This window comes from Stegodyphus dumicola, chromosome 2 (assembly GCF_044657685.1).
Source record: "Stegodyphus dumicola isolate Sdum_Otavi_A_Nest chromosome 2, ASM4465768v1".
NCBI classification, from domain to species: Eukaryota; Metazoa; Arthropoda; class Arachnida; order Araneae; family Eresidae; genus Stegodyphus; species Stegodyphus dumicola.
The window spans coordinates 30981797-31001822 of NC_140769.1; the positions used below are offsets into that span (position 1 = coordinate 30981797).

Here is a 20026-nt window from a genome sequence, read left to right on the forward strand (position 1 = left end):
GTTTCAGATGTAGGCCAAGCAGGCAATTTGGCAGCCACAGAGCCAAATTATTTATGATACTAATTTATGCTAAAATGATTCTTTCTTCAATAACGAGGTATTTTATTTAGTGCAAAGTGAAATTAAGAATCGGAACTCTCCACATGTTTTATTATGCGTGAGGTGGGAGGGGGAGAGGGGGATAAAATGCGCATGCGTAAAGCATGTAAAAAAGCGTTGTTTGTGGCTTTGAGGTCCAGATTTTAGATCATTCCAGATATTGGACGTCCGGATCTAAGGCTTTATACTGTATATATAATTTCATCAATTTAAATTTTTAGGCTGGAATCTTTAGGATTTAACTTTTTCTGAAGAAGGAGAGGTAATTGTATAGCAATGAAGTACATTTAATGGAAATTCACCATTTATCATATCTGGCAATTAAAAAAATATTTGTTTACTTTATTAAATCTTTCTACCTAAGAATTATGAAATTGTCTTGTTGTCAGCTAACACACTACTGCTAATCTTTTACTTTACCATTGTTTCCTACATTTTTGGATAAAGCCAATGTATTTCTTCTATTTTTTAAAAGCTTCAAGATGTTTCTACTGTATTTTTTACTGCTAAAATCAACTGCCTTTTTTTTTTTTTTTTTGTCTTTTATATGAGGTCCTAATTTAACAACACTAAATATATTTCATTTTATATAATCTACCATTGAAGACTTTATGGATATAACTTCTACAACATTTTTCACTTTAATTTATTATTCATAAATTTTATTTTCTTCTTTTCATTTCTCCAAAGGATAAAAAAGAATTAGTAAATTTATCTTTATTCCATGAATAATAACATATATTAATGATAGAAATGTGAATCTACTAATCAGATGTTGTATCATGAATATAGTTTTATGTTCATTTCTAATGTTATAATTTTGTTGTTTATTTGATCTGACACACCTCTTTTGTTTTATAGCTTATATTAGAAAACAGTTTAATGTTGCATCATGCTAATAATTGTTGCTTAAACGTATAATTACAAATCTTCAAAGATGAATAGAAATTAAGAATTTGACACCCTTAGTAAAATATTTAGTTATTTTGAGATAGATATTTTGCTTTTATAAAACCAGTATTTGACATAATTACATAGTCTTTTTAAATCAGTTGCAAAATTCTGGCTCATTAAAAATAATACATAAATAAGATATTATTTCAAAAATGTTTGAAAATAAAAAAAAAATAAAAAATTGTTTAAAATTGAAGTTATCTAAAAAAAAGCAATCTGGAAATTTTGTTTTTAACTAAATGTTGTTTTTAATAAATTAATATGTGTTTGAATAATTAAGAAGTTAAATTTGAATAAATATAAGTCAGGAAAGCACACAACCTATTATTTATGCTTTAATTATTTTATATAATTTTCATTGTTTTGTACATTTAATTAAAGATAATTATGTCTTAAAATTTAAACTTTGGGCAGAGAAGGAGACTTTGCCAACATTTTCCTTTCCACTTCTATGTATCCTGATTTAGAAAGATGTAAACATGAGATCATCCTTGCTGAGAAGAAATTAGATGATTTGAGGCCTAAAATATGCAAAGTTCTTTGTTTACCTGGCTTTAAATATGTTACTGTTGCAGGACAAAAGGTACATATTATTTATATATATGACTGCTGTATACAAGTACTGTATATGATGATATTCTTTGCAGTGTGTAAATACATATTTTGTAGTATGTATTAGAATATATATTGTATTGTAGTGTATATTTATATATCAGAGTAAGTACTTTAAGAGAGAGACAAATATTAAAACATTAAAGTAGATGTGTTATTTTGAATTTAGTTAGGTAATAATTTTATTTTATTTTATAAGTACTAATTATATCTGTTAATAGATGTCTTTATAATGTGTATGTAATATAGGATGTTATTGCTTGATGTGCTTGCTATTTTTTTTTTTTTTTTCATATTTCTAATGAACTGAAAACTGTAAATGAAAGAGGAAGATTAGTAGATAGTTAAAACCTCAGTCACACACAAATGCAAAATAATTTAAAAAAAAGTTATGTTGGCAAACTTCATTTTTCTGTTGAAATTAAATTTGTGTGTTATTTGCAATACCATAAGTTTTCATGAAAATGGTAATGGTTTATTTATTAATTATTTTTAAGATACAGAGAGGAAAAGACCAGAGCAAAGATTAACTATGTTAGTTTAAAATTTAACAAGTTTGGTGTTCTTTGGTAGCATTCACTAAATCCAGACACTGTGCAGATGTAGAGCGAATTATAGATATGTCTGAAAAGGAAATGTAGAGTTTTAAGAAGGTTTAACAAACCTTTTTATGAAATCAAAATGGAACATAAATATGTGTCTTGTGCTGGACAATAATCAGCCAAACACTTAGAGTGATGTAACTTAAAGTAACAGTCAGTTTCAAGATTTAAACTAAGTTTAATAATCAAAATCTACACAATTGTCTTAACTTGAAGTTGGCTCAAACTTCTCACCAGCATTACCATTTAAATGTCAACAATTATATTGCAAAGCCAAAAAATTAAATTGTATCAGAGTTGGCTATGAACAAAGCAACATGGCCTCAAAAGGCAGAAACACATTCTTTCTTACAATCTCAAAACCTGCCCTTAAATACACTTAAACCTGATTTGCTTTCTGGTAGGGAAATGGAAAAGAAAAGTGACAGTAAAGATCTAAGTCATAAAGTAACTGGCTATGTAAAATAATAATATTAACCTTTTAAATACATTTAAACCTGCTTTGTTTTCTGGTAGGGAAATGGAAAAGAAAAGTGACAGTAAAGATTTAAGTCATACAGTAACTAGTTATGTAAAATAATAATATCAACCTTATAAATTAGTATAATGCTTAGTATATACAAACATCAGAAAAATTGAACAAAATGATTCATAGGGAATTGAGCCCAGAATTTTGTTGACTAGAAATGAATAGACAGAAATTATTGTTGAGAACATGTTGAAATTTACCTCTTCTGATATCGAATACTGATGTATCACATAATACTGAAAGTCCTTCATTAGGCACATGTTGATATTACACCAGATATTATTATTAATAACTCGACATAGGGTTATGCAATCACATGTTTTGATTCCATAATACTGTTCTTGCAAAAGTTTTGACTGTCAATGTATTCTTATGAAAATCATCATCTCAAAATGACACTTGAAAAAAAAGTTGCATTGTTTAAGTAGGATGATCACAGTAACTGCAGATTCTTGTTGATTCTGCAATCATTAAAAAAATTATTATATTCTTGAGATGTGTAGTATATTTCTCTGTTTTGATAGATGTGCTATTGTGCCAAAGTGCCTAGCTGTTCTACAGTCTGTATGATAATTATTATATTATGCTATCAAAAATGTACTTTAGAAAGTTGTAACATTTTGTGCCATCTTCCTGGAAGTATCCTCATGCTAGTTCCCTATCAGATACATTTTCTATGATCTTTGTTAAAATCATAGAACCAAATTATAAAAATCTTCTTTTCATCAGCATGTTCCTGCCCACATGGAAGATCACTTGTAGCGCATGATGTAATGTATATATAATTTGCCACAAGAAGAATCAAATGTCAAATTCTTCAATAGTTTGCCTCCATTCTTTCTTGATTTGCTAAGTTTGGCTTCTCTGAAAAGTATATAAAATTTTAAATTGTTAATATGTTGAATGCCAAATTTTTTAAACATATTTTCCCCAAAAGAATCAATTATTGTTAGTAATCCTATTTTTTATTAAAAAATTATTTAGATCTTTATTTAGGAAATTTGGCTGTTACAATTATTTTTATGCCACTATACAAATTATTCTACACGGAGTTCAACACTACATTTACCACATTGATTTGTAATATGTGACTTGCACTTGACATTTTCATTGCTTCCCTTCATAAGATCTAAGAAATTGCCAGTATATAAAATAAATTGTCAATAGACTTAACCAGGAAAAAAACCATGCACTGAAACCATGAGAATGAAATTAAATTGAAGTAAACATTTTGTACTGCAATATGTCATCTTTAAGCAAGCATAATTTCACCAGCATATGGAAAATCTTCGAATGAGAATCTCAGCTGGTGATGGATGTGCCAGTTCCACAGTGCCTAGCTGTTCCACAATCTGCATGAAAATTAGTATGATAAATATATTAAGCTATCAAAAAACGTACCTTAGAAAGGTGCCATTTTGTGCCATCTGCCTGGAACTATCCTTGTGCCAGCTTCCTATCAGATATATTTTCTATGTTAAAATCATAGCACCAAATTGCATACAAAAAAGATTCAGAAATAACTGATAATGTTTTATGCTAAAATAGTACTCATACATAATATCCAAAATATTTTTAGAAATTTCCTCTGAAATAAAGAACTTTTAAACTCAAATTGTAATTCAAATCATTTTTAATCAGGTCATCCATTAAACATCAATTAATGGAGTTAAAGTGGGTGAAATGAAATAAAATCTTATTTACACGATAACCAAGTATTAATTCTACAAATTTAAGCATCAGTACTACAAATGCTTTAACATTAATCCTACAAATTAAAATAGCAACAGTATTCTTCAGCCTGTTTTTAACTCTGAATAGCTAATTTGTGCAATTATCACATTTGTTATCATATAAGACACATCCCATTTTTTAAAGGCATTTCAAGATCTCATTAGTGTGTTTTCAGCTATCTTTGTTAAAAAAAAATAATTTAATCTAGATGATATGTATGATGCATGCCATTTTGCAAGAAGGGGTGCATCTTATATTTTAGCATATATGGTACTTACTTTCGATTTCCTCATATTTATTTTTCATATGGGGGAAAAAAAACATTCTAGAATAAATCCCATTTATAGCGATTTAAAATAACTCTACCCCAGTAAATTGTAGATTTCTTGTTATGGTTTCCACTAAAAGTATTTTCATTAGGAATTACTTCTGGATAGGATTGTTTGGCAATTTTTTTTCCCTCTCATCACAGGATGCCTATTCTGCATCTTATCTATTGTGCAAACAATATTGACTAAAAAAAAAAAAAAACCAGTATCATTTACTGTTGGGTCCATTTCACTTCATAGAGAGGGGACAAGCCTTCAGCCACCTTTAGACCAGTTATGGTCATAATTTACAGTATGTGACAGCTAAAGTTCTAGGAATATTTATTTAAGTGTGTGGCAGCCAAAATTTTAGGAATGTTTTGCCCCCATTGTTTTGCTGTAGAGCTCAGTGGCGTAGCTTTTGCTGCTAATGGCTGCTCACCGAATTTACCACCCATCTTGATATACAAACAAATAACTAAAAAAAAAATGTCAAAATGGCATATAGGGAAATAAATTTATGTTTATTTTAAAGAAAAAAAATTTTTTTCCAATATTTTAAAATTACAGTATTATTTTGCTTGTTTTTTTAATTCTCAAACCCTCAATGGCATTGTAAAAGTCTATTGATTGTTCCAGTTTTTGTAATGTAGGCAGAAATGAAGAAAAATTTCTTAAATCTGCAAACATTTATAATTCTTAAATATTTCTTCAATGCAAAACAAATATTTATTATTCTAAAATACTTTCTAATTTTTTTAAATTTTATTTAGAAAACTCTTCTCACAGTCAGCAGTGTTTACAGCAGTCATAAGAAAAATTGGAAATAGTATTGCAATATCTGAAGCTTTATTCTGGAGATTGTATTTTAAAATAAACTGTTAAAGTTTAAAAAGACTGACCTTCCACATAACATTAGAAACTGCTATGCTAACAGTAGGCTGACTGACTGCCAGGCAAAAATCATTTGCTGTGGACTACTAATATGATCCACAAGCAAAACACAGTAAGGCAGAAAGTACCTGAAATTATGACAATTATATACTCTCTTAGACAAAAAAAAAAAAAAAAAAAGCACCACGACGCACCAAGAAGATATAAAGCAAATTGGATACACATTGATATGCACACAGGTTTCGATGGAAAATGCAAAATTTTACATTTTGGCTGCCAATGAATGAATGGTTATCGCTACAGCACATCTGATCTGCGCAACTGGCAGGATATTTAAGAGGAGAAATTACGATTCCAGGTTATAAATTCTTCCCGAATTTCATTCTGTGTACTCTGGTAGACTGTAACTATGCCTCTCATACAGGTGCACGAACGATATGCGCAGATGTCAGAATTTGAGAGAGGTCATGTAGTTAGGCTCAAAGAAGCCGGTTGGTCTTATTGGCGAATAGCTCGACATTTGAGCAGGAGTGATGCCACTATTAGACAATGTTGGCAGGAATGAGTGAACCATGGCCGCACACAGTGTCGAGAAGGAAGCTATAGGCCCAGAGAAATGACAGAACGTTAAGACCGAGCAATTGCTAGAGCGGCACTCACAGCCCCAGATGCATCATTATCATCAATTGTACTTGCAACTAGTGCTTCAGTGACTTCAATTCTGTGAGCTGTCACCATTTAGACAGCTCACAGAAAGGGGTTGAGGTCACGGTGCCCGCCTCTTGCGCCGACTACCTTTGATCTCTGTACAACATCAAGCCCGTTTGCAGCGGTGTTGGGGTCATTTGCACTGGAATGTCACTGACTGGAGTAGAATAATCTTCAGTGATGAACTGAGCCCCGATTACCAGTGAAGGCAAATCTGGAGATGCCCCGAACAGCAGTGTGATACCAACCTGTCTTCCGGCAGACAGGCTGACAACCAGAAGCAATGGTCTGAAGTACCATTTTATTTCGTAGTAGGACCCCTTTGGTTGTCATCCGTTGCACTGCGGTATGTTGACGAAGTTCTAAGGCCCGTTGTGTTGCCCTTCATGTCACGTCACCCTGGGCTTACATTTCAGCAAGATAATGCCTGCCTCCACACTGCACATGTTTCTACTGCTTGCCGAACATTACCTTGGCCAACAAGGTCGCCAGATCTCTCTCCTATTGAGCATGTTTGGAACATTATGGGCAAGACTCTCCAACTAGCTCGGGATGTTGACGATCTAACGCATCAGTTGGACAGAATTTGGGAGTATATCCCTCAGGAGGACATTTGCAACTTCTATCAATCGATGCCAAGCCGAATAACTGCTTGCATAAGGGCCAGAGGTGGACAAACATGTTACTGACTTTTTCACTTTGTGAAGCTCCATCACTCCAATCAATCATCCAATTTTTCTCAAACTGTACTTATTTGTTTTTTCTGGACATGTACATCACTTCTACCGATTTTCGTCCCATTTGGATAACTCCTTCTTGTTGCATCTTTTTTTTTTTTTTTTTTTTTTTTTTGTCTAAGAGTGTATTACTTATGAAAAGGTATATAAAATTCATTTAATTTAATAATGTATAGTATTGTTCTACATAAGTTATTTCAAGGAAATTTTTTGTATGACATATTTGTTCATGTGATCTTATATATTAATAATTCCAAGGAATTATTGCATCCTTCTATACATTGAATAAGTAGTTATCCTATCTATCTGGCAATTGAACGGTTAATGGTTTATTTTCAGCATAAGTGCATTGATTTCTCACATTATGGATATTACCAAAAATATAACTTAATCGTTGCACCCAAACTAAATTGAGTCAGATTTAGTCAAATAGAACTAATGGCTTTTCCCACTTACCCTTTAAGTAGGACAAATCTAAAGAATTATCAAATTCACCCATGCATGCTCTCATGGTGTAAGTGGTTAGCATATTCAGCTGGCAACTGGAAGATTTGTGTATCAAGTTCTGATAACGGAATGATTGAATTTTCCTGTTTGAACAAATCCAAAGATTATTTATTATTTATTACTAGGTTATACATTATTTATTATTGGAGAAATATATTTACGTAAAAAAAACATTTTTACGATTATTTATTTATATGGCCGCTTACGTTTTTGAATAATCTTTATGAAATTGTCAACACTATTTTCAAAGCAAAAATATTAGGTAACCAATAATTAACTGCAAAATTTTACTAAATTTTCCTCTGGCTATGCAAATGAATAGAAGGATATCAACATATAAATTCACATATCATTTATGCGTATGATTGTCAGATAATATATTAAGTGTGGTATAATCAGCACTTTTATAAAGCAAGACAAATGTTTAACCCGCAATTTAATGATATTATAGAAAATAGAAATAATAAACATTTCTTTTGCAAATAAAATTGATAACTAGTATACTATACACAGTTGTTTCTTATATTTACAAGTTTTTTAGTTTTTAGATAAACAATTGTTTTTTTAATACTAATAAATTAAAAAATACTATTTGGTGAAGAAACCCTCAGTCTTGAAATATTGTTACACTATAATATAATAATAATAGTAGTAATGTAATATCTTGTTAAAAAATCTTAGCACCTAACAGTAAGTTATACAATTATAAATTACATATAAAAGTATTTTATAGGTAGCTACACTGCTGGGCACCCAAATTGCAACACCAAGAAAGACAAGAGATATCACAACAAAATTTATTTAGTAGATAACATGCTGACCAAGTATCAAATGATTAAATTTATAGACTTCTGTGAAGTGTGGTTCCTTCTAGAATCAGTAGCCAGAGTAGCTGCCGTTGTTGGAGATCACTGCTGTCACACGTCTCGGCATTGATTCAAAGAGACTTTGGATGTGTTCTTGGGGTACAGCAGTCCAAGCAGCTTCCACACGTTGCCAAAGTTGATCTGGTATGGCAGCTTGTGATGTAATCTGGGTTAATCGTTCAGCAACCATGGACAACATGTTTTCTATCGGCGAAAGGTCCAGAGAGCAAGCCGGCCAAGGAAGCAATTCAATCTGGTGATTGATGAAGAACCCTTGGACAATGCGTGCCACATGTGGTCGCGCATTATCCTGTTGAAATATGGCTGTGAGCAAACCCTGAAGGTAAAGAAGGACAACTGGTTCCAACACCTCGGAGATGTAGCGCTGGCTGTTTAAAGTACTGGCAATGCGTACTAGAGGAGTGCAAGAAGTGATATCCAAGACTGCTCCATACCATAATACCCGGTGCAGGACCAGTGTGGCAGTGCATAATGCAGCTGTTCAGCATCCTCTGTCCACGGTGTCTCCAGACTCGAATCCGACTGTCATGGTGTTGCAGACAGAAGTGTGACTCATCAGTAAAGACAATTTCATTCCATTTTGCCATCCACATCCTTCTTTCATTGCACCATTGGTGGCACAATCGTCTGGTTCTGTGTCAAGGGTAGACGAAGCAATGGACATCTTTGCGGACAGACCATTTTGCTGTAAACAGTGTTGAATGGTATGCGCAGACACTGCATGATGCATTACAGACTGAACGTGCTGTGCTATGGTTCGTGCTGTGACTGAGCGATCCGTCACTGCCATGTGCACAATGTTCTTGTCATCACGTGGAGTGGTGCACTGAGGTGGATGCGATCGAACATGTCGGTCTGTTGTACCCTCCTGCATCCAACGGTCACATATCCACATTACAGTTGTTTGGTTTCATCCATCACGACTACCGATTTCCCTGAAAGATAATCCACACTCATTGTAGGCCACTATCTTTCCTCTGTCAAACTTGGATACTTGATCAAACGATGATTGCTGTTTACTAAGAGGCATAATTGATCATTTTTCTGAAAAAACAAGAAAAACGCAATTGCTGAACTTGAAATCGTCGAAAACTCCAAGCCTTAAATAGCGCTTTGAAGTGGTGTCACAGGCGCGCGTGATGTGCGTCTGCACTGCAGTTCTAATCATTTGCATATCTCACCTCCGCTAATGCATGTTGTAAATTTCATGTTATTTGCATGCTTCCTTCAGGGTGTTGCATTTACGGTTGACAGCAGTGTATTTCAATCAGTTGACAAGTTTGAAATTTACTGATATTTCTGTAATTCATTACTATTAATAAATCTCATTTATTAGAAGTCAAATAATCATAATCGATTTTTGAAACTCATGCATCTCTCATTGTTAAAAATTTTAATCATTTAGTAATTTATTAGTAATAAATAATGAATCAGTTTGAAAGATATAGTGACCATTTATTTTTACAGTCCATTTATTTCATTTTTTTAAAAAAAATTTAATAAAAATACAAATAAAAATAAATATAAATACAGATAAGAATACAAATAATAATTATCATATTAGTTAAAAAAATTATATTTTATTGCTAGGATATTACTTATTCCATTTACAGAATTGTTCATAAGGTAGTGGACTGTTATATTTTTAAATTAGCATTTATTGTATATAAATTAGTTAGATTTTCTCTGATGTTTATATATTATTAATTGATGAAAAAATATATGGTAGAAAAATACTTTATGGAAAATTGAATTTCATTTAATGTTGAATATTTTCAGTTTTTCGTAAAGTATATCCATCCATCCAAAAGTTTTGAATTCAGATGAACTGTTATGAATTAAAAAACTTTAGAATAGTTCATCTTCTGACTTTGAATACAGAAATGCAAGAGTTTTCAAGTGGAGGGGGGACTGTAATTGAGTCTGATGTCTCTTGATAACATTACATCAGATTTAATTGAATCCCTCTTCTTTATTTATTTTTCTGGTTTCATATATATTTTTAGGTTTTAATTTCACATTTCTTTAATTCTTATTTTGTATATTTATAGGATATTTTGAAATTTATAGGTTTGAATTTCATTTTTTTGGTCCTTGTGTAAAATAGGTTTTAAACTTCGTACTTTCTCTCTCTCTATATATATATGAAAAAGTATAAAAAGCCTGTCTCTCTTTTAGTACGTTTATACTTTCTAAATATGGCTCCAAATTTTATCTCAGCTCAGGGTATATTATTATGACAATAAATTTTGCCAGTTTAAAGTTTGCAATAAAGAAATTTTTGGGAAGAGCGAATGCATTTACAATTTCTTGATAAATTCAATGCCGAGATATCAGCAACTAGATTCTTTGTTTAAATATAAAAAATAAGCAGCAAAAACACATACAGAGCTGTGATCAGCTTCTTACCACCAACTGCACAAACTTGATTGACAGTGCAGCAACCACATTTTCTACGAATTCTGTGCTCGCTGAATATGCAATGTTGGATAAAGCTGATTTTCAGTAGTAGCGATATCTGGTGGCCTACAAACTGAAGATGACTCTTGGGGCATAGAATAAGCATCCAGGCCTCACCAATGACCAAGTGGTTACTGAATACTGATAGTTTCACCTGGTTTGAGCTCAATCCCAGGTAAACTGGCTGCATGGTTTGTTTTCATTGTTTTCCCCCTTATGTAATATGAATACTAGCCAGTTTCCACCTGAAAGTATACCGTGAAGGTATCCCTTCTCCTAGGCAGATAGCCCAGTGGTTTTGCCACATTCATATTACCCATCCTAACAGGACTTTACCCCTTCACTTCCAGAATTTTTTACCTTTCTGAATACAAAAATTTCATTTGTTCAGTCCATATTTTGTCAAGGAATTTTTAATAATGTCCATATTTTTAATATATTTATATCATTATTTTTTTTTTGGTATACGCATATAAATTGTTCCTAGTTGTTTATGAAAATTTATTTAAATTTTTCTAAATTGAAGAAAGCTGTGTAACGTTGGCTAATAGTTTTTATTCTTAGAAGAATTCTAACTTTCTCCATTCTTGCTTCTCTTCAAACAGCTCTGTAATGCTTTTCTACACTTCATCCCTCCAAGACATGGTAATGTCTGCTGATTTTCCTTCATTACAGTTGCGAGTTGTGTTAGCTGTTTCTTGAACTTTCTTCCAATTCATTGTTTTAAGCAATCTTTATTGTTTTTTTACTCCCATTATTAGTGTTGTGGATGTATAATTTTCCTCATTCTTAAATAAAATAAATCAACTGAAAGTGATGAACAACCTGCCTTTTAATTACCTTAAGAAGAACAACAAAATCAAAATAACCTAGAAAAGTTAAACTATTGCATTGTGTAATCTAAATGTGCTACAACCCTGGACGCTTATTCTATGATCACTGGATCTGTCTACAACTTGAGCGAACAACATTGACTCAAAAGAACCGGTATGGACAGCCATCCCAACTTATCGGAGAAAGCCATTCTGTGGTCCTCAGTTGGTGGGCGGGTGGGTCCATTTAACTTTACTGGAAGGGGACAAGGCTTCAAGGAGCTTTAGACCAATCGCAGTACAGACCGAGTGACGAAATTTATAACGCGCGCTGGCTGAAGTTCTAGGAATATTCTCCTATTATTTCACTAACTCACACGCTGCATTTGTAGTTCGAAAAAATTGCACAAAACAGTATTATGACCAATACATGCTGAATATGCTGCTGTGTTATGTGAAAGAAAATCTCGTTTTTTAATGGGAAAGTTAACGCAGGAATTTAGAGCTAAAAAATAAAGAGTGATATGGGATACCACGAAAGCAATGGTAATAGATAAGAGTAAATGAATTAAGCTTACTTCAAATCCTTTTAGAAATAAACCATTTTAATTATTTAAATTTATAATATGATTAATTTGCATTACAATCTAATAGCAAACTAAGTTTTTTTTTTTTTTTTTTTTTTTTTTTTTTCCATGTTTACATTAAAACTGTTTTCCCGCAATTTATTTTACAGTTACTATTTGAAAAATATTTCTTTAAATAAGAAATTAGAAAGAAAATATTTCTTTCTTAATATTTCTTCCCTTTTTTTATTTTCTTTTTCTATGAAAATTATTTCTTTCAGGAAAAGAAATAAAATTCATTCGCTATTACAGTATGGCCGATTGCTGCTGCATTCAGTTATCAGACACGCATCAAAATGCTTTATTTTAAATAATTTATTCTATAATTAACATGAAAGAAAATATTTTTTCAATATAAAGTATATAACCAAAATAAAATTATTCTATCCTGTATGTGTGATTAATTCGTTTTGCAATTTTTGTCACACAATTACTAATATCTTTTTTTCAATATTACATTGCTGTTATTTTAATTTTGTATATATATAAGAACTGCTCAGTTTAATTATTCTTCCTTCTCAAAAGATTTTGTTCTGTGAAAATAATTAAAAGATGGTAATATTTTCACAATGGAAGTACTAAAGTAAAAATAATCAGTGTAGGTCTCCTGCAGTTCAAGTTCCTTTTCAAACCAGCGTTTCGACACATTTTAAATAGAAAACTAATAATAATCAATATCTCTTTTAATATAAAAATAAGAATGCTATGAACAGTATTTTTATTATTTATTTATTTATTTATTTATTTAAGTTTGCAAAGAAACAATGATTTTTTAATACTATAATAGGTTACAAAAGTACTATTCCATGAACAAACCCTCAGTCTTATAGCATTGTTACTTTATAGCATAATACAATAATAATACAGTATAATTCTGCTAACAAGCCCACCAGCCGCCGAGCAGTAGAGTCGCTGAACGCAGGTAATTTGGTCCGAGGTTCGAATCCCACGAACGAGCTGGCCGGCGTTTTCGTGGCTTTCCCCATGTGTAACGTGTATACGAGCCAGTTTCCCTTAGAAAGTCCTCACTTAAAAATCAGTTTTAAAACGTATTAAAATTACACACACACACACACACACACAAAAAAAAAAAAAAAAAAAAAAAAAATGAAAGCCTTCAGATTTTATATTACTCCCAAAGGGCCATTTTTTTAACGTTTTGCGTGTTACCTTTATTTATTAAATATCATGTTTTTCGCACTTAAACCATAAAATTCAATTCAACAGCAATATCATATAATTAAAAAAAAGCATATCTTTAGAATTTCCGATACATAGTCTCGCGCGCTAGAGATGAAAATGTTTTTTGCCATTGCTCGCTTTGAAATCGTTGGGTTTCTTAATCAAAAACTCATAAATGCTTTACAAAATATGATATATGAAATGGATAGTAATACAAATTCCCAGTTAAAATTTGGCCCTCCAGATGCCTCTATTAGGATGGAGGATTACGTTATTCAGAATTTCATGGCTCTAGGTACCGTTGTTTTATCACAGTGCGAGAAACATTCATGCATTCTGCAGATTCCTCATTATTTAATTTCTTTAAATATAATAGAGTGCGATAATACTTGGTGGCAACGATTTGAAAAGTGAAACGCCATTTATCGTGAAACGCCACAAAATGGCAAAACGAAATTAATAGCCCCTATGGGCTAAAACTTATTTTTAAAAGTATCACACTAATAGTAGTACAATTACTGAAAAAAATATTATAAATCTATTTTATAGTTTTATAATTATTATTATTATTATTATTATTATTTTTAAATTTTATTTTACAGTAGTGTGAATTTCGCGTAATAATGAACGACATTTTTGTGTTCACAGTATTATTCGTAAGGTATTCAACTGTTAGATTTTAAAGTAAACGTAATTCTTGCTGTACATAAATCGAGTAGAAGCTTATCGGATGTCTATATTTGTATTAAATGAAGAAGGTTTATGTGCTTGATAAACTTATTATCTTCTACATTTTTAAAGCGTACAATTACAATTTATATCTATAATTTCAGGAATAGTATAACCTTTCTTTTAGTAGAAATTGCGTTCTTGTTTTCTGAATGTGGCTCCAAATACTCTCTCAGTTCACCCCAAATTAAAATAACTATAAATTTTGGGAATCTGAAATACGCAATGAAAACATCTTTTGGCAGAGCAAAAGCATCAACATATTTTCTATAAATTCGCCACCGATTCAGAGATCTACGACCGTATTCTTCGTTTAAATATGAAAAAATCAGCGGCGAAAACGCATACAAAGTCATTGTCTACTTAGTACGCCAACTGGACAACCCTGATTGACGACGCGGCAACATTTTTTCACGCGCTTTCGACAACTTCCGTACTCAGAGAATATAGGATGTTGGGCAGACCTGTTTTTTACTAGCAGCGACATCTGGCTGCCCACAACTTGCTGTCGACTCTCGTAGCGTAGAATAACCGTCCTGGTTAAGAAAGTGTATGTAGTAAGTATTATAATTATCATATTAAAATAGTAGGTAAGCTGATTTATTAAATATATAATTCATTGCAATTAGACAAGGATATCCTCCAGAGTACTAGAAGTTAGAAATCAATTAAAATTTTAAAATAACAATAATGATTAACTCATTAATCAAGCACTTAATAATGTTTCTCAGTAAAAGAATAAAATTATTGGTGGTTAACCGAGAAACAGAGGTTGGCACTGGTTGCAAATGTCCCCATCTCTAAAGGAAAATTTAAATAATGCTACCTCCCGGTGTGTAGACATCTTCTGGTACAGTCTGTCCCGAAAACAGGACGCTCAGATCAACTACATTTGACGGCGAGTCGCGGCCGTTGCACTGCAGGGAAAAATCAGAAATTTTGTGCTCTGTCCATCCACACTAGGCCTACTCTGCTGGGGTGACACGTCGGTGAACTTCACTGGATTTTGCGCAAAGAGTTTTCTATAGGTGACAGATGATTTGATACAATAGGCTCCATCATTGGCAATTTTAAGAGGTCGAAACAAAAGTCTCCGTCAGTGGTGAACTCCCTAAGCTGGATTTAATTGTGATGGAAGCAGGTGGGTTTCAGGTGGTGCGCAACAAATTCGAGGCAACAGGCTCTGGAAAGCTGGCTCAGACATTTGTGTGAAAATCTTCCTTGATAAGGAACTCCCTAAAAACTAGAGTTTAATTACGTTGGAACCAGTGAGAGGGAAAACAAATTCGCTGCAACATTTCTTTTTCGTTTTCTGCACTCCACTGGCTCTGAAATTTTGAGGGGAAAATCTGCCTCTAACAGGCTCGCAAGAGTTTTTAAATCGGAAAACTTCCACATTCCCAAAAACTCCTCAAAAGAGATGAAAAAAATCTGCAACCACGCCAAGAATAAAACCATATAAAAATTTCTAAATTTTTCCAAGAATAATTCAACCTTTTAAATTTTCTTGCTAAAAAACATGCCAAGGCAACTAACCTTTTTCACTGGAAGACTAACCCCTCTGGAAATGGGTGGGAGTAAACATTCATCACCTGTCAAAACCCAGCTCTGGAAGCTTAAAAATTGCACTTCTAAGTGAACATTTCAGGAAATCTGCGCCATTTCTGCTAAAAATGTACGTTTAATTACAAATAACTTCCCAAGTAATTAAGCTAAGCGAAGACCTATAATTTCACCAGAAAGGTACAGTTTCTGTACAAAAGCATAAAAATTTCCATTAGTTAAATTCATAATTTATATTTTTAAATTGAGATAATACTCAAGAAATACTTGAAATTAAAGTGTCTTTAACACAGAATCCAACCCAAGAAACCTATTTTGAATTATCCAAATTTACCACAGTTATACAAACTGACTAACATAAATAACTTTACTTAAAAAAAAAATAATAAAATTCAGCAAACACAAAAGCTGATTAAAACCTTAATTAATATTAATAAAAAATATTTCTTCAACAACTTACAACCAGAAATTATTGATTCAAAAGACTTTAGCAGAAAGAGGGGTAGACATTAACCAAACTCTAAATAAAAAAAATAAAAAAAAAATAACAGACCAAAAAATGTGTAACAAACAAACTTTTAAATAAATTAAAGTTAAAAGTTACATAATTTTAAGGGTCAAAACAAACTTTACAAAAACAAATAAAACTTTAAGTCCCTAAACTCAAATTAAAATTAAACAACTTCACTTTAAGAAAACTTTTAAAGCTTCCAACTTAAATTAAAATTTACCAAAAGTTTACAGCTTAAAACTTACAACTAACTATAAACAACTAAAGCAAAAAATAACAACTTCAATTACTGAGCAAGCAGAAATAAGTAAGCAAACAACTTAAAGCTTGAAAGTAATAAACAATTAATGCATAACATTAGCCAGCTATTGAAAAATTTAACTATCAAAACCAATTCAATTTCTTACCTCATTGATAATGCTATAAATTTATTATTATTTTTTTTTATTTACCTTCATTTTAATTTCTAACATACATTTATAGTTATTTTACTAAACTATTCAAAAATTTTATGCAATGCAATTGCAGTAGTATTGAATAATGTACTGTATTGCAGTATATAGGTCAAAAATATTTCAAAATGCTGAAAAATATTATTAAGAACCAATGCATGTGTGTGTCTATGTTTTCTTAAATTTTGGCACAAATATTTCTTGTATATTGGTTCTTAGTGTATTTAGAAATGTGCAGTTTTCATCTCCTCTTTTATTTCTTTCACTTTGCATTTATAATTTTTTCTGGTACTGTTCTGCTATCAGGACCGAATTTAGAAATGTATGTATATTTGCATTTATGGATGGTGTATGTGGTTATGTGTGCATGTATGTATGAATGTATGTGTATGCACACATATATGCACTTACATACATACATTTCTAAATCCGGTCCCGATAAACTGAACAGTACCCTTTTTCTTATATGAGTACACAAATTAATTCAGTTATTTTTCTCCCATAGTACTTAATTGAAATTCCAAATAATTACATCAGTGGAGTTCCAAATGACTGGTTAAAAATAAGTGCGTAAGTATATAAAGTTTCATAGAATTTCCTATATGAAGATTTGGGAAATATGATGCTTCTTTTTAAAATACAAATTAGCACAAATATATATGTAAAATAAAATTTCTCTCAGTTATATGTGGCTCTATTCATTATTCAAAAAGCAATCTGTTATTAAAAGATTTTTTTTTACTTCTTTATGATATCCAGATGTCAAAATTTCTTTGTTTTCATAAAAAATATAGAAAAATATATTTTCCAGTGTTGTCTAATATGATGAGTGAATATCTGTTAAAGTATAAAAACTGCCAGGTCATAAAAATTTTAGATTTTTGTTTGAAATCCTAGTATATTATTTTTGATTAATTTTAGGTTGCATTATGTAAAATTGATTCATTGAGAATAGATGAATACATGTAATACTTAAAGTATATTGTAAAATGATAAGTTAATTAAATAATGGTTTGGTACTTTTCCTGTTAAAACCATATCAAAACATTTTAGCTTATTTCTTCCCCATTCAGCTCAATATCAGATGGGCTTTCTCCTCAAACTTTTTTTTTATTTATCTCCACTTACCTGTTTTTTTTTTAAATTAAATTTATTTATTTATTTATTTATTCTTTTTTTTTTTTTTTTTTCCATCCCTTAAACCACGGTTGACAAAAGCCGGCCCACGGGATGAATGCAGCCCTTTTAATTGCTTAATCCGGCCCATTATGAAATTCTGCGAACAAAATTTCCATCTCTTTTCTGCCTGATTTTCTATGCAAACTGCTGAAATCAGCAGCATGAGTGCAGATCTGTTGTTATGGTGTATATGTGCATATATAGGTTCAACTACACTCTCAGTCAACTAAGCTGAGAACTCTAAATATACTAGAAAGTATGAGCATCCACTAAAGAATGTAGTTCTATCATTTCTAGCAGCTTTAATTTAGAAATTAAAAAAGAAATGTGAATATTGCTGTAAAAAGTAGACAATAGGAAATTAAATGCTTAAAATTCTATTTTAAATTGTAATTTTGTTTTAAAAAATATTTTTAATGGGTAGAAGGAATATTTCCCCTCTCCCACCATTGCGTCCTGACACAATATAGGGCAGTAGTCTCAGACTCAAATTGCACATGGGCTAAATGCATGACCTGAAAGTAGCTGATGGGCAGCAATTAAAAAGAAAGAAAAAAGAACTTTTTGTTTTGTTAACTAAATTTTAAAACTTTTTGCTACATATTTGTCAAAACACAGATATAGAAATGATGGAAAAAAAATTCAAATTTATACTTATTTTCTGCTTGAAATCTATGAAATCAAAAACTTGGTACATGAAAGAAATTTCTGTTGAACGCAGTTCATAATTCAAAGGTATTGACTGCTAAATATTAAAATTTTCAGATTAATATTTATTAATGAATAATCATAATGTATACAAGTAATTATTAAATAACTTAATAATTTTAAACTTCTTTGTTTCTTATTACATCTTTCAGCTACAACCCTTTGTGGCATGTCAATTTTCATAAGGTTTGTATCCTTGAAGGAACATTCCTAGATAGTGCATAATAGATACTCATCAGCAGTCTGTTTCTTTTCATAGATTTATTATTTCAGATTTTAAATTATGCCCAAAGGAGCATTTTGCAATGTTTTGTGTGCTACCTGTATTTATTAAATATCATGTTCTTCGCACTTAAACCATAAAATTTAATTCAACAGCAGTATAACAAAATAAATTTTAAAGAGTATATCTTTAGAATTTCCGATACACAGTCTCACGTGCTGGAGATAAAAAAAAAAAAAAAAAAAATTTGTACAGGGTTGTCATTGTTCGCCTTGAAATTGTTGACTTTGTTAATAAAAAATTCATTAAGTTTTTACAAAATATGAAATAGATAGTAAAACAAATTCCAAATTTGGGCTTCCAGATGCCCATATTCTAGTGGGCATTGTGTGTACTACATTGTTCAATAATTAATGTCTCTAGGTACTGTTGTTTTTTCACAGTGCGAGAAATATACATACATTCCTGTAGATTATTCATCTTTTAATTTCTCTAAATAAAATGCAGGTCTCTAATATTTGATGGCAGCAATTTGAAAAGTGAAATGCCATTTATAATGAACCAACGTAAAATGCCAAAAGGAAATTAATAGGCCTTCTGGGCAAATTCACCTTTGAGCTAAAAAAAAAACTGTTCATGTGTAAATGTACTTCCAAAAAAAATATGATAACATTTAGGGTAGTTATCTTTTGACAGTTATTAATAAAAATTAATCAAACTTATATCTTTAAATCTTTGCATAAGAATTAAATCACAATGTAAATTGATTAACTCCAGTACCAGATTCTCCGATGAGTTGCTCACGTTCATTTTTGTTAATGGAAATAATGTATAATTAGACTCCAAACAATTAAAATATTAATTCAAGTTCTTGTCATAACAATGCTAATTAATTTTTGGGAAATATATTCACAAGCCACATTAAATTGCTTCAGAGGCTGCCAGTTTGAGACCACTGCTATAGAGTCACCGCAAAAGACCATCACACCTTTGCCTGTATAAAGTTTTAA

The 20026-nt window shown here is 31.2% G+C and overlaps 1 protein-coding gene across 5 annotated transcripts in view; it reads left to right on the plus strand.

Moving 5' to 3' along the window:
• LOC118202991 (DNA mismatch repair protein Msh3-like) overlaps positions 1-20026 on the plus strand; it is a 90217-nt gene that overhangs the window by 26726 nt on the left and 43465 nt on the right. For all 5 annotated transcript variants that reach the window (XM_035375227.2, XM_035375230.2, XM_035375226.2 and 2 more), the window contains 2 exons: positions 1468-1636; positions 17412-17476. In XM_035375227.2, the coding sequence (XP_035231118.1) occupies positions 1468-1636; positions 17412-17476 (234 nt within the window). The remainder of the gene's footprint in view (positions 1-1467; positions 1637-17411; positions 17477-20026) is intronic.